This window comes from Balaenoptera borealis, assembly GCF_965194805.1.
Source record: "Balaenoptera borealis genome assembly, chromosome: 2".
Classification (NCBI taxonomy): Eukaryota; Metazoa; Chordata; class Mammalia; order Artiodactyla; family Balaenopteridae; genus Balaenoptera; species Balaenoptera borealis.
The window spans coordinates 96,869,773-96,885,367 of record NC_138867.1 but is presented as its reverse complement, the minus strand read 5'-3'; the positions used below and the strand labels follow the sequence as shown (position 1 = coordinate 96,885,367).

The following is a 15,595-nucleotide window of genomic DNA, read 5'->3' as shown; positions in this document are numbered from 1 at the left end:
CACACTCTTTTTTTTTTCTTTTTTTACTTCATATATTATGTGTAAATAAATGAAGTATCCCAAAATTTCCTTGAAATAAAGATATCTGTGGTCATTTGTAAACCATGACAGTTGGTTTTTATAATTAAAGTTTAAAAAGCTAGATGGGTACTATTTTAGCTTAACATTTTTATTGCATTAGCAGTTATGGCATGAAGATTTGACAACGCGGGCATGCTCATCAGGACTTATTCTAAATTGATGAAATTTCATCATAGATCTATCCAAAGCTTTGAACAAACAATTATCTACTACCCACACTTACTTGGAGGTAGAGCAAAAGTTAACCAGTAATTTGAAATACAGACTAATCCAGAGTTTGTTTCTATTGGTGAGGGAGAACACTTACACAAAGTAATCTCAATCACCCCGTGTAGCTATAAACCCATAACTTCAGTGAGGGAAGGGGAAGAGACTAGGCTTATTTACTCACATACAAGACATAACCAGAAACTTACACATAAATTTCATTCAAATGGAAATTGTGTGGGGTATTTTTTGCACATCATTTAGTTTTTAAATTAAAATAAATATATCATTTAATGTATTTTAGAAAACACAAAAAGTGTTCTATACCCAAAAAATGGTTTTAAAAAGTAAAATAGCACTATTTGGTGAAAGTAATCTGACTAATTCAAGAATGTAATGCCACAAAATAAATCCAACCATAAACTATAAATTATTCACAAAATCATCAAGAACTTCTCACAATGATTTGAGGATTTTTTTTTTTTAATTACAAGATGCTTACAAGAAGAAAAAGCCAACATTTAAAAAATAAACTTCAGGAAGATACTTTTTTTTTTTTTTAACATCTTTATTGGAGTATAACTTCTTTACAATGGTGTGTTAGTTTCTGCTTTATAACAAAGTGAATCAGTTATACATATACATATATCCCCATGTCTCTTCCCTCTTGCGTCTCCCTCCCTCCCACCCTCCCTCTTCCACCCCTCTAGGTGGTCACAAAGCACCGAGCTGATCTCCCTGTGCTATGAGGCTGCTTAGGAAGATACTTTTAAAAGAGTTAAGCAGATCTAGATAAGAGGTACTAACGGATATGTTTTATCTTTTGACATTAAAAGCATTTGTATATATCTAGTTAACTGCTGTATTATTTAAAAATTTCTCACTAAGGTAAATTATTATTTCCCTTTAGCTTATTCTTTAAGTCAAAAGATTCCCCTTTTCTTAATTGAACCTCTAAAGAAGTGGTAAGGAGCCCTAAGGGTGGCAGAGAGATTTCTAGGAATTAAGGAGGGGAGTACGAGCAGGCCAAATTACTAACTATGCCTGGCTCCCTCACTCCAACAAGAGTTGCTCAATTTTTGTCAAATATTTACACACACACACACAGAGAGAGAGAGAGAGAGAGAGAAAGAGACAGACAGAGAGAGAGAGAGCGAGAGAGGAAGGGGTGGGGGGAAGCTGAATGACTACCGGAATAAAAGGTGCTGCATCTAAAATAGTTCCAAAATTACTGCTCCAAATTAGATCCTATAAGGTGTCCTCTCTGTGATAATTAAACACTGATTGGGACATGTACCAGTATCTCTTCCAAAAGACTTATGCTTCTTAACTTAGTCTCACAGATTTGACAAGAGATATTACCAACTGTCCTTTCAGACATCAAGGTGCACATTTTTGCTGCTCATTAAACTGCTGTGTTATCCATGCTTTAAAGTCTTTAAAACAAAATTAGTTCTAAATTAACCAAGTTAAATTATGGAGAATGATGAATATACGTAATCCATCCAGCTGGGCTGGGGCATGGTTACCCTCCACCTCCAACCAATATATTCTTTCTTATAGCAAAGAAATTTATCAAAAGCTACTGGGTTAGATCACAGCCTATATGGGTATCTAATTATAGAGACAACAGCTACCAAAGGTTACGGCGCATGCTCAATTAAAATGTTAAGCATATATACACTATATGTACGTAAGATACAAATATATCTTATATATTACACAGTTGACACCATATACGTGTGTGTGTGTGTGTGTGTATATGTCACTAAATGAGAGCTGGTTTGCATATGTTTGGTCCAGGTAAATTATTTTACACAGAAATCTCCAGATGTTTAAAGCAATTTGAAAAGGTTTTCTAAATATTTAAACCCAAAAAACATAGTTGCTCATAAACGTGGAAAAGGTATCTAGATCATCTATTCCAAGTATCTACACCAAGAAATATTTTCTTAGGCTGATTTTATCCAACTGCCATGGCATCAACTGTTGTCACTGTAATTCAGCAAAAGCAAGGGAGTTCAGTGATTAGATATATTCTGCTTCAGAGTTATAAGGTCATTAATGTGACCCTGGGGAAATCATCCTCCTTTTTATTAAATTCTGAATTTTTAAGAATAAGGATTAAAATGTTTCACAGAAGGCAAAAGGGAAAATAAAATATTTAAAACCACTGGGTCCTCATAAAGTTGTCTTTGTCATAATAATAGCAACAAAAATAAAAGACAATTATACTAGCTATCTTAAGATCTGGTCTGATTATCACTTACTAACCATGACTAACTATGCTAGTCACTTAACCATCTTACCTTCAGTTTTCTCTCATCTATTAAACTTAATAAAATATTAATATGCATAGTACATACATAGAAACATCGACGGCACAATGTGTGAAAACACTTTAAAACAAAAAAGAACACATTTTTGAATTATTATAAATTATTGTTATAAGTATAATGAGATTGGAAAAATTTTTAATACTTTTAACACTTTATTAAAATGTGGAATGTAAAAATGGTGGATTCTTCACCACAGTATTTTGTTCATTGCCTGATTCACTTTACTATAACAATAAAATTTTTAATCTTTCAATTTTTCTCTAAATTTGATTTATTTTTCTTTGTTTTATAACTCATTTTATTAACTCCCTTATCCAACATTTTCAAATAATTTAAAATCAATACATATTTATTAAATTCCAAATATGTACAAGGCACGATGTCATATCCCTTTACTAAGAGGCTCATCAAACTGTGGATTGCCAAGGCCCTTTCCTTTCTTCATTTCTTCCTCTTGGATTTATATTCAATTTAAATGGTAACTTTACCTGAGATTCCCTCTATCCCCAACCACTTAAGAAATAAGAGAAGAAACTAAATTTATTCAGCTCCCATTATACTCATGGCACTACATTTACACTTACATTATCTCAGTGAATCCTCACAACAACCGTAAGAGATAAGTATTTGCATCCCATTTTAGAGATAAAGAAGATAACGATAGCAGAGAAAAAATTTAAACCAGGTTTGCTGAATCCAAAGTCTATGATCTTTCCATTAAGTCAGTACTTTCCAGACTTTTAGATTTTACAAACCAGAACAACACTCACGCACACACCCACACACAATTGGTGGTACTCATGTGGCTGGCAACATTTTACTTTCTAAGAAATTATATATTTTTTAAGTCCTACTATCTACCATCAGCATTATTTTATAAAACAAAAGGATATTAACATTAAAAAAAAAGAAAGGAAAGACAATATCAAAAGAAAGACAATCTCAATATCAAAGACAGACAGATATTTTCACCACAAAACAGGTCCTCCAAGTGGCAAATGAGAACAAATGCACTGAAGCACGCTGTTTCCCATAAGAGAGAAGTAGAATACAGAACCTAAAACACTCTATTTACTCCTTCTAATTTTAGTACTAAGGTGAAAAGAATGCATATTTCCTTGACTAAAGCCATGGGCTTTCTCAAAGTTTTATATATATGCTGAGGCTCTGAGGACAAAGACAACTTCAGAAGCTTAAAAATAAGTTAAGGAAGCTTCTGGTATCAACAGATCAACATTTCCAGTATTATTATGTATTTTCACAGATAGCAGTCATTCTTTAGGCTTTTCCTTCAAACAAAATCTTTATATCGATGCAATCAAAAGAGTGGTTAAAGAATACAGATCTATTACCTCACACCTGAGAGACTCATCCGTCTTCAGTTGCTTTCCTGTCTTTCCAGCCTTATCTATCACATTTAATTAAAAAGAGCAAGGACCCTGTCTTTCTCATGTTTCTGATGTAGGATCTGATATTAGGATCCTAAGTTACTATTTTAGGGTCAATTACAATGCATTTATTAGCTCAATGTCAGAAAAAGTGTAAAACATTAATAAGTGTGAATTTGAGCTAAAATTTCGTAATAAATCTACATTTTAAAAAATTCACAGTTTGTCTTCCAACAGTGACCAACAGGAAAAGTCATAACAATTCTGAGACACATATAACCTAAATACTGTAGTCTCTTCCATATCTCTATTTCTAATTTCATCTACTTACTAGGCAGAGGATGGGTTCAAGAGTCTAGGATGGGAAGCAGACAGACAGAAAACAACTTGCTATTTGCTGTCCAATGGCACCTGGAACTGACCTCTAAAACTCATTAACATTTATGAGCATCTAATGTATCAGGCATAACATTAGGTCCCTGCCCCATCACTATTCCATCCTGAATTGTCCTAAAAGTCTTACGAATGGAGCATACTCACTAGACACCTGAAGCTTCTAAACGATCACTTGGCAATAAAGTTCAAAGTTTTATGAAATAACTCTTTTAGGCCAACATATTCGGCAATCCTCTCTTTTAAGGATTAAATAGTATCCTGATTAATCTACTGTACTTTATATGGTACAGTTAGGTTATGTATCTACATTGCTCAAAGATTAAAAAAATAAAAAATAAAAATAAATATTCCTGATTTTGTCAATGACTCCCTGTAATAATACAATATTATTGGAACAATCTACTCATACAGTAAATGAAACGCCTTCTTTTTTTTTTTTTTTTTTTTTTAAAGCTACAAGGGAGGTAAATGAAGTATCTTTGTGGGCAATATATTTAGGTTTTAATCTTACTGAATTTAGTCATTGTGTATACTCTTCCCTTTACTCAGACTATCCATTCCTTTTTTCACTCACTTTTTAAGGCCTAAATCAAATATGTACTCCACTGTGGACACTTCCCTATGAATCTACATAAAATCAATACCCTACATTGTATATTCATACTGCACTGTGAATAAACATCCATAATTCATCACTATTTATAAGCTTCTAGTATGTCAGGCACCATTTTAGGTGTTTAACATATTTCCCAATTAACTGCATTGTTTCCAAGTCTTTATCTATCATATCATTGTGAGTCTGTCCAGAAGAGGAACCTTAATACCCATTTTTATCCACTCAGCACCTATCACAGAGCTTGGGACATAATAGGTTTTGAATAAATGTTCATACTTTATTAAGAATACACATTTTAGGAATATTACTCAGCCATAAAAAAGAATGAAATACTGCCATTTGCAGAAAACTGGAGAGACCTACAGAATACTATGCTCAGTGAAATAAGTCAGAGAAAAACAAATACTGTATGATATCACTTATATTTGGAATCTAAAAATAATACAGATGAATGTATATGCAAAACAGAAACAGACTCACAGACACAGAAAACAAACTTGTGGTTGCCAAAGGGGAGAGGGGAGTAGGGAGGGACGAATTAGGGGTTTGGGGTTAACTGATACAAACTTCAATATATATAACAGATAAGCAACAAGGATATACTGTATAGCACAGGGAATTATAACCACTATCTTGTAATAACCTGTAATAGAGTATAATCTGCAAAAATACTGAATCACTATGCTGAACACCTGAAACTAAAATGATACTGCAAATCAACTATACTTCAGTAAAAAAAGAGTACACATTTTGTCACCAGAAATATACAATTGTATTTGCCCAAAATATAAGGACTATAATTTGATCAGAATCGTCAAGTTTTGTTATTCTAATGCAAAATTTGATTCTTGATTTTCTTCAACAAGTGAAATTGATATAAATAGCTGCTTAGCATCAATATATTTTCCACGTCATATCCTCATTACTGACTTTTTTTTTTCCATTTTAAATAGAAAATCAAGTGCTGAAATAATTTCGTCTCTAAATCAGGAGAGTTATTCACTGAATGATTTATTAAATTGGAGTCAGACAGACCTGTGCTCAAATCTCAGCTCAGTTACTTACTAGCTATATGATCTTGCTCAGTTTCTTCTTTATAGAATGGAGATAATAAGTGGTATCTATTTCATAGAGTTACTGTGAAGAGCAAATTAGATAATATATTTTAAGCAATGGCACATACTAAACATTCAGTAAATATGCAGCTGTTGTCCCTATGATAGAGATTTGTCCCTAACCCAGCAATGAGTACAGTCTTACTTTAAACCAGTGATACTCAAAAAGATGTGTCTAACAAAGAACACAAAAAATACTTGTGTAACTGATAAAAATATAACTTATATCCCACACCTCATTCTGAGATTTGCTGTTGGTACAAGGACAAAGGAAGTAAGGTATAGGCACAGAGTTAGAAAACTATCCCCCAATGTCTTTAAAATCACAGTTGAAATCACTAAATATTAAATTTATTAAACCTTTTATATGAGTCCATTCCCAAATCCATTTACTAACAGTTAAAATGGTGGATTTGTTAAAATGCCAAATTTGAATTTTCTATTTCCCATTAGACATATTTTATTAAATATTTGTTTATACAAGCTCTCTTAAGCAATAAATGCTTAATTAAAATAATTATATTGTTTTTAAATCCCTGTAAAGATTTAAGATGCAGAAAAAATATTTTCCCTCTATAATCTATTCCTAATTTGGTGTTTATTGGTTTATAAAATCAGAAGGACAATGCCCTGTCAACACTGCCACTGCCTGAAGAAAGATCTTTAACATTATCACCATGGCCAGATGTGCTCAGGGCTCAAAACTGCTCTTCTACTATGTCAACAAAGGTCTCAGTCCTATCTGCTGGTATAAGTTTCTATGTTTTACTGCTGTTCAACTTAGTTATTTAGCTCATCAATTTAGAACAGTCTGTAAGTGTGAAATAAAAACACTGCAGTAGCCACCTATTCATTCATTAAAAATATAATAATTGAAGGTCCACCGTGTGCCAGGCACTGTTTTAGGCATGTTTCTGCTCTCATGGAGTTTACTTTCTAGGACAGTGGAACTGTAAATAAACATATTAATAAATAATATGTTAGGAGATGACAGTTATATGAAGAAAAACAAAGTAAGTTATGGGGATAAAGAGTGACAGGAGAGATGCTACAATTATTTGTAAGGTGTTCAGGGAAGGCTTCTCTCTGAAAAGATATCTGAACAGAAAACTAACAGAGGGGAAATACCAATCTATGTGGATATCAAGGGAAGAAGCATTCTAGAAGAGGAAATAGAAACTGCAAAGGCCGTGAAGTGTTCCAGGAAAAACAAGGCAACTTCTATGGATAGGGCAGAGGGAACAGAGGGGAAAAGGTATCAGATAAAGTTAATTAAACAGGCAGCATGGGGTTATATCCAGTAGGATCTTACAGGCTATGCTAAGGCCTTTGGGTCTTACTTTTAGTTGTAAGTCCTTAGAGTATACTGAGCAGATAAATAACATAATCTGAATTATGTCTAAAAATTATGACTGCTGTGTGAAAAATAAGCTACACAGAACAAAGGCAGAAGCAGGGAAACCAGAGGCACAAATGACAGATTCATGTCAAACGTAAATGATTAGCCACAGGAGAAATAAAATTTCCTGGACTTAATTAATGAACATGGTGACCTAGACCCTCTATTCCCTGTGACAAGACTGTAAAAGATGTTAGCACCTGTTACATGTCAAACACAACAAAATTGTTTGCTAACAGATTAGTCAGGCCTCAGGAAAAAAAAAAATCACTGATTGCAAGGCAAATGATATTTCATTGACAAAGGTCTTTCCATAATGTACATTAACCCTTAAATCTTTAGATGCGCATCCCCAAATCTCTCAGATTCATGAAAGTCAAAACGACAATGAAATAGCAATGAATTATTCTACTTCCAGGAATGGGAGCCTAAGACCAACTCTCCCACTAAGGATTAACTAGAAAAACTTACCAAGAAAAAATTAAAAGCAAAAACTTAAAAACATTTGCTTGAAGGCCCTGGATAGCTAACAACAAGGTAATGACTTACAGTTGAGGCTCAGGAGCAGCCCAGAAGTGAACTCTCTTTTGGAGCTACTTCTCCCCTCCTCCTTAACAAAAGTAGATATTCAAATAGCCAATAAAAGGGGAAAAAAGGAAAGCCATCTTATTAGGAAATTTAAGAAAATAAATATTGAAACCACAACAAAATACCACTGGACACTCACCAAAATAGCTGAAACTAAAAAGATTCATTACTAAGTTCTGATAACAATGCAGAACAAATACAACTTTTATACACTGTTGGTGTGAGTGTAAACTGTACAACTACTTCAAAATTAAACATACATATACTTTAGAAGACTGTAAAAATAACTTCAATTCTCCACCCTTTACTATAGACATTACCTCTGAAATGTGACTCTGTAGCGTCTCTCATCCATAATTAGAATCTATTTCCCTACTCCTTGGATTTGGTCTGTGCGTATGACTTACTCTGGCCAACAGAATGTGTTGAAAACAACCGTGTGCCAGTTCGGCACCTAGGCCTCAAGAAGCCTTGTGTCTTGCGTTTCATGCTCCCTCTGAACCAAGTGAACAAGCCCAGGTTAACTTGCCAAATGATGGAAGACGCGAAGCCCAGCTACCTGAGTCGCCACAGTGACTAAAGCCATCCTAAACTAGTGTGGCCCCAGCAAACTGCTGACACATGAGCAAGCCCAGCTGAGACCAGCCAAGCCCAGCCAGAAAACTACCTTGCCCACACACAGACCCACGATCAATAATAAATGGTTACTGTTTTAAACCATTGAGTTTTGGAGGGGTTCGTTCTACAGCAATAGCTAACTGATGGTATCAGAAGTGAGGTACTGCCACAATTTTAAAAATAAAATATGTAATATTGGTTTTGGAACCAAACAGTGGCCTAAGGCTTGAAAAATGGTGAGCAAACTCTTAGCAAAAGCTGGAAAAGGGTAAGAAAATTTTCACTGGACGCTGAAAAAATGGGAATTTGTGCATGTAGTAACAAAATATGTGGCAAAATTGTGTTCTCTATAATACTCAGAAGATGAAAAAGTTACTTAATAAACATTTAGATTTGTCTGAGATTTCCAGGCAAATGTTAAGGCAGCTGGTTGTTCCCAGCTGTGCACGACTAAGGTAACAGGGCAACAAAGAGATGAGCTAAAGAAAAAAGTGATCAGTTTACAAGCAAAATTTAGAAGGAATAAAGAGGGGCCAGTACTTGTTGGGTTGGAAAACACAACTGCTTCTCATCTCCAGTCTCTCAGCTGGCAAAACATTCTCCAAATGTATAGTCTGGGACTGTAGACCAAATCAAGATATAAAACCCCCTCATTAATGTCTCTAAAAGAATAATGAAGGGGCCTACAAGACCCCCTCAGCTAAATAAAAGGCCTTCTATGGTCTTAAAGGAGTTGTCTCACAGAAGTCTGACACACCCAAAGTAAGTCTAGAAAAAGAAGTGTGTCTCAAAAACAGTTATAAGTTTGACTTTTCGCATATAATAACACCCAGCAACTCTACTCCCAGGCAGACACCCAACAGAAGTGGATGGTCACATGTAACAAGAGGCATGTACCAGAATGTCCACAGCAGTAATACTCATAATAGCTAAAAACTGGAAACAACCCAAATGCCTATCAACATTGTAATGAATACGAATATAAATTTTTTAAAACTGTACTGAATAAAATGTGTTCTTTCATATAATAATATGCTATACAGCAATGAAAATAAACTATATCTATATGCAGCAAAAACATAATTTTGAAGCAAGCAACACAAGAAAATAATTTAATTCCTTTTAAATAAGGTCAAAAATAAAACAGTTAAAACTAAACTGTGGTGTTTAAAGATGTATGATTAAGGGGTAAAAATATAAAAACAAAAAGAAAATATTATCATAGAAGGTAGACTACATGAGAGGGAAAAGAAGGGGAAACTATTTAGAAGAGGCCAAGGAGAGTTCTGGCAAGCTGGCAATATTTTATATCTTGATCTGTGTGGTAGTTACACAGATGTCAGCTCTGTGATTAACTGGACATTTGTGCTTTATGCACTTTTCTGTACATACATAGTTTAACATGTATAAAAGATGTGCATCAGTGAGACCACAGGACTGTGGCAGCCAAAGAACTAGGAACATGTCCAGGTTCGAAAGCACTTTAGACAGAACTATTTTGTTTAAATGATATGCTCTGCTGAGATTTTATTCACTTCATGTAATCAAAGCAACACTGATTTATTCTGTCAGCCTGTTTAAGACTAAAGAGGAAAAGAGGATTCCCTGTATTTGCTTAATGATTCAATAAAATCTAGCAGGTACTATATTATGAGATGATCTGTCACCGTCTCTCATCAGGAGCACCATTCACTTTCAATAATAGTTTTGTTTTTTGTTTTTATTTTAATTTATTTTATTTTTAGCTGCATTGGGTCTTCATTGCTGCGCGCAGGCTTTCTCTAGTTGCGTCGAGCGGGGGCTACTCTTCATTGAGGTGGCTTCTCATTGCGGAGCATGGGCTCTAGGCTCGCAGGCTTCAGTAGTTGTGGCACGCGGGCTCAGTAGTTGTGGCTCGCGGGCTCTAGAGCACAGGCTCAGTAGTTGTGGCACACGGGCTTAGTTGCTCCGCAGCATGTGGGATCTTCCCGGACCAGGGCTCGAACCCATGTCCCCTGTATTCGCAGGCGAATTCTTAACCACTGCGCCACCAGGGAAGTCAGTCCCTCAATAATAGTTTTGTAAGATGTGTGCTCAATAGCAATTCAAAAAGTCCTGATACAATATTATTCCTCTATCATTTATCTACTTCTTCAGAAGTTCCTTGTGAAATTTTACTGTGATGAGAAACGTTTGAGTAGAATTGCCTCCTAGCCCCATTACAGCTGAAAGCAAAGTCCTAGACTTTTTCTGCCAGGGAAAGACCAGAGATGAGAGAAGCCACAAGAGATGAGAGAACTTTCCCTCAAGGCTTCAGTATGTATCGCAGCTGACCATCAGCTTGACTTAGGTGAGAAGAGACATGTATAACACAAAATAATAATATGCTACACTTAGAACCTTCTCTTAAAGAAAAAGGCACCACTGTAAAAAAAAAAATGCTGAAAAATCATACATCATAACTTGTATTTGTCCAGTTCATATTCTACTGCTACACCATTTCTGAAATCTGTAACACAAAGTATAAAAGAGGGTTACAGATTGATTCAGTTAAGAAAATACTTTTCTTTAAAAATCTAAACTCATTAAACAAGAAAAAAAAATCAGCTTGAATCACTAGCTAATAACTTTAATTAAATTTAATTTTTAATTTTTAAATTATATTAAAGAATGTACCAGTTGGCTGATGTCAGTATTGGATATACTATAAGACTGTTATAAATAAAACCTTAGATTTTCCCATAAATCTATAATTGTGAAATGGGCTACAGGGTTGGTAGCATTATATTTTGAAAGAGCATTACAAATCAGACAAAATGCAATTTTAAAATACAAGCTAAAATGTTGAGATCTGTGGTAGATTTAATTCTCCAAATATAGACACAATATCTTTTATCCCACGGGCCCCTCTTTCAATATGACCTTAACACTTCTCTCATAGAGAAGTGTGGTCAATATCTCTCCCCCGTGAAGCTTGCAGACCTTTGTGATTGCTTCAACCAATAGAGGACAACAGAAATTATGCTATGTGACTTACGAGCCTAGGTCATAAAAATGTCATGCACTTCTGACTTAGGATGCTCTTGGATTTAGCTGCCATTGGCAATGGAATCAGGTTAAAGCCTAAAGGGCACTGAGGATAGTATTAGTGGAAGCCTAAAAGGACCAGAAGCGGTTGTTGGTAAGGGTTTAAAAGTACTGAAGTGTGATTGGAAGCTGCAAGAAAGGGGTTCCTTGTTTTATTTTGGAGGGAAGTTTAGAAATACTGTTGTTGGCAGAAAAATTGAAAATGGGAAATGTTCCTAATGAACTCAATGACTAAAAGTGCCACTGGGTTTCTTCTCGTTGCATATAGGAAAGAGATGAGCTAAAGAATGAACTATTAGCTCCAAAAGAGCAAGGACTCGCTGGGTTAAATAAAAGTGTGTGAAGTTACAAGGACCTCCAGATGACAAAATGATTCTCAAATAATGAAATGGCTTTCAGGCAAAGATCAAATCCAGAGTAGGGCTGTAACATGCTGTGTTAAGACTTCAGAAAGAGCTAAGACAAAGCCTCATAGAAATGTTCAGATTGACAAAAGGTCTTATAAGGTATATTAGTATTTGTATTGCTATATAACTAATTACCACAAACTGAGTGGCTTAAAACAACATCAAATTATTAGTTCATAGTTCCGTAGGTCAGCAGTTCAGACAGGCTTGGCTGGCCTCTCACAAGGGTATAATCAGATGTAAGTCAGGCACGGCTCTTATCTGGAGGCTCTGGGGAAGAATCTGTTTCCACACTCATTCAGGTTGGTGGCAGAATCTAGTTCTTGCAGCTAATGGTCCGTGTTCCCTGTTTCCTTGCTGTCAACCAGAAAACACTCTCTTCTCCTAGGGGTTGCCCTCATTCTTTCTCACCAATGTCTCCATCTTCAAACCAGCAACACGCAGAGTCCTTTGTACACTTCAGATCTTTCTGATTTCTCTTCTGCTACCAGCCAGAGAAAACTTTCTGCTTCTAAAGTGAACAGCTGATTGGGCCAAGCCCACTCAGAAAAATCTCCGTATCTTAAACCAACTGACTTGGGACTTTAATTAAATCTGTAAAAGATAATTATCTATTTAAACAAAAATAGTATAGTGTAAGGTTTATAACATATTTAAGAAAAATATGTGATAATAAAAGCAAAAGGCCAGGGGTTGGGAAGAATGAACGTATACTACTGTAAAGTTCTTATCAGTGCCTGGAACTTGACGTTAAAGGAAAAACGCGTGCCCCCATTCACGTTTTAATGCATATTTTAATGGTTAATATTTTTGCAGAACATTATTGAGAAACTAAAATTCATAACATTTTAAGTTTAAATATTTTATTTATATCAACAACAGAATGTTTTAAGTTTACTTTCCTGGTTTTATGGAAGCAAACTTATCAGTAATATTTTTAAAATCTACTTCTTTGTTTATGTTATTATCAATTGAGGGAAATGCCATGTTAAATAATTTCTCTTGACCAAGTGACAATCATAAGTAATTTTAAATTAACTTCAGTTTACTGAAACTTCTTTCACAGGACACCACTGTAACTGGTATTGTTTTAAAAAAAAATTCTCAAGGTCACTAACACATTTGGGTAAAACTGCACTAAGCAAATTTCAAAACAGTTTTAGAAGATCCAAACATCATGCTGACTTCATAGTATAATTACTGATACTGCATGCTGCTAAAACTATTTCAGATGAAATTCTTACAGGACTTAAATAATCTAACTTTTTTAGAACCAAGTCAGTAGCTGTTTTTTGTAAATAGAAGTAGTCAGAAAATAACTTTTCTCTGGTTAAAAATACAAAATTTGAAGAAAAAAAAATACAAAATTTGAAGACATTTCATTTAATTTTTCATATCTTCATAATAATGTGAGATTAGGATGCCCATAATCTCTCTAATTTCTATTTTATATAAACTTCCCAATAATAATTTATACTCTCATCTGGTGATCTGTATATTTCAAACTTCTTTTCATTTTTATTTTAAAATTGAGCAGGTATATTCATAACTCTTGTTAAAGTTCTGCATTCATCAAACATTCAAAGTTATATTCTCCCACTTGTTGTAAGCAAAGGGACAGGCTTTTTATTAAGTATGCAGCTTTATTTTTAATCAGATTGTTTTATTGTAGAGCTTTATTACCCTTTTTCACTTGGTTCAAACAGCTAGGAAAAGAAGGTCACTAGCATCAAAGAACAAAATTCAGTAAGGTCTTTTAATAGACCTAATCTTCCCTTAAACATTTTCTTCCTAAATTTATCCTAAAGATATTAGAGAGACCAAAAAAAAAAAGAAAGAAAGAATTATCTTCTTTATGCCTTCTACTTTCACAACTAGTTCTACTTCTGGCAAAACTTAATAATGGCCTTATAAAGAGTTAGGCATTTCAATTTTCCTGCTCTAAACTGGAAAGACCTCTTTAAGTAATGAAGATATCAATGTACTGTACTGTAATAGACACTTTTACATTTCCTACCATATTTAATTCTCAGAAAAACCCTGGAAGGTTGCTATTATTGTCCAAACTTTCAGATCAGAATTTGAGCCTCAATCAGGTAAGTAACCTGCTCGAGATTCTTCAGCTATTTCCCAAGAGGTAAACAGTGTGATTCCAAAGCTTGTGTTGCTTTTACTACATACCAATGCCACCTTCAAAGTCCTTTACATTATTCTCTATTATCTGTCAAATGTAATACAGAGCTATTTTTTAGCTGAATGGTAGAAATAACTAGGAACCAGAGAAATGCTCTGTCCCAGGACACACACCTATTTAATAAGGTGTGTATTTAGTAACAAAGTCTAAACCTTCTCTACAACATAAACATGGGAGAGGTGAGGGGGGAAGAAATCATGAATAAAAATCTTCAACCAGATGTTTTAAAATATAAGAAATTAAAATCACAGTTGTTTGCAATTTTTTTGCTCCGCAATTTATTAGGATAATTGATTTTTATAATTCTTATACTAATGTATGTGATATATTTTAGCGACCTAAAATGAAAAATTAATAGGTGATTAATGCTGCAAATATAAATAAAGGCAAACCCCTACTGTACAAAGCAGTATAAGTAGAGCGTACAAGAATGGAAGCCACGGGAGACAGTCATGTCTGAATCTAAATCCAATTAAAATAACATGGCTGGTACCAACAGAACCCAGCTCAATACAATTTGAAGGAAAATAGGGAATCATATTAGAATTCTTCAAATTGGCATTAACTAGGTCAATATACTCACATTCCTCCCTGTCAAATTTAAAAGTTAGGAACCATCATCTATACTATCTTATCCCCTCCTTTTTTCACTAGGACACACAGAATGTTTGTTTACCTATAAGATTTTTACAAGAATATACTTCCCTGACAAATACAGAATACCAGTGAGTTTATATTTAAGAACCTTTTCTCTCTCCTAACAGGCTCTAATCCTATAAATCAGTAACAGATTGGTAATAGGCAAGAGACTTTCTTAATGAACACACTAGTACTTTTAAATTCTAAGACAAGAGAACTTGAAGATTCTGAAGGCATAAATTAGTAAAACATAAGAGGGACCAAAGCACAAACAAGTCATCAGTTAATACAAGTGACATATTTAATTCATGTGAATTTAACTGTGATTCAGTTAAATTCAACTATATATATGGACTTCAACTATACACTCTGCAAACAGAGATAGAATACTAATTAAATAATGAAAGCAATGAGGCCCACCATTCCCTGAACGAGTGTAACTCCTGAAGTCAGTGTGAGTGTGAGACGGAAAATGTGAATCTTCTGTTTCCTCAGTCGATGTGTGCTGAGGCCTCATGTACTAAGGTGATTCTAGGGCTAAA

At 34.4% G+C, this 15,595-nt stretch overlaps 1 protein-coding gene and 1 long non-coding RNA gene across 11 annotated transcripts in view; one reads left to right on the top strand and one right to left on the bottom strand.

Moving 5' to 3' along the window:
- The window catches only part of COMMD10 (COMM domain containing 10), a 267,062-nt gene that overhangs the window by 208,109 nt on the left and 43,358 nt on the right, over positions 1-15,595 (bottom strand). The window contains exon 6 of one of the 10 annotated variants that reach the window (XM_082378461.1): positions 969-11,235. The exons of 8 other annotated variants lie outside the window; for them this stretch is intronic. In XM_082378461.1, coding sequence (XP_082234587.1) covers positions 11,218-11,235 — 18 coding nt within the window. In that variant the 3' untranslated portion in view covers positions 969-11,217. Of the gene's footprint in view, positions 1-968; positions 11,236-13,581; positions 15,591-15,595 lie in introns of those variants that run through there. One more of the 10 variants, XM_082378462.1, reaches the window with a different exon arrangement.
- The window catches only part of LOC309622584, a 1,043,817-nt gene that overhangs the window by 1,007,913 nt on the left and 20,309 nt on the right, over positions 1-15,595 (top strand). The window lies entirely within an intron of this gene.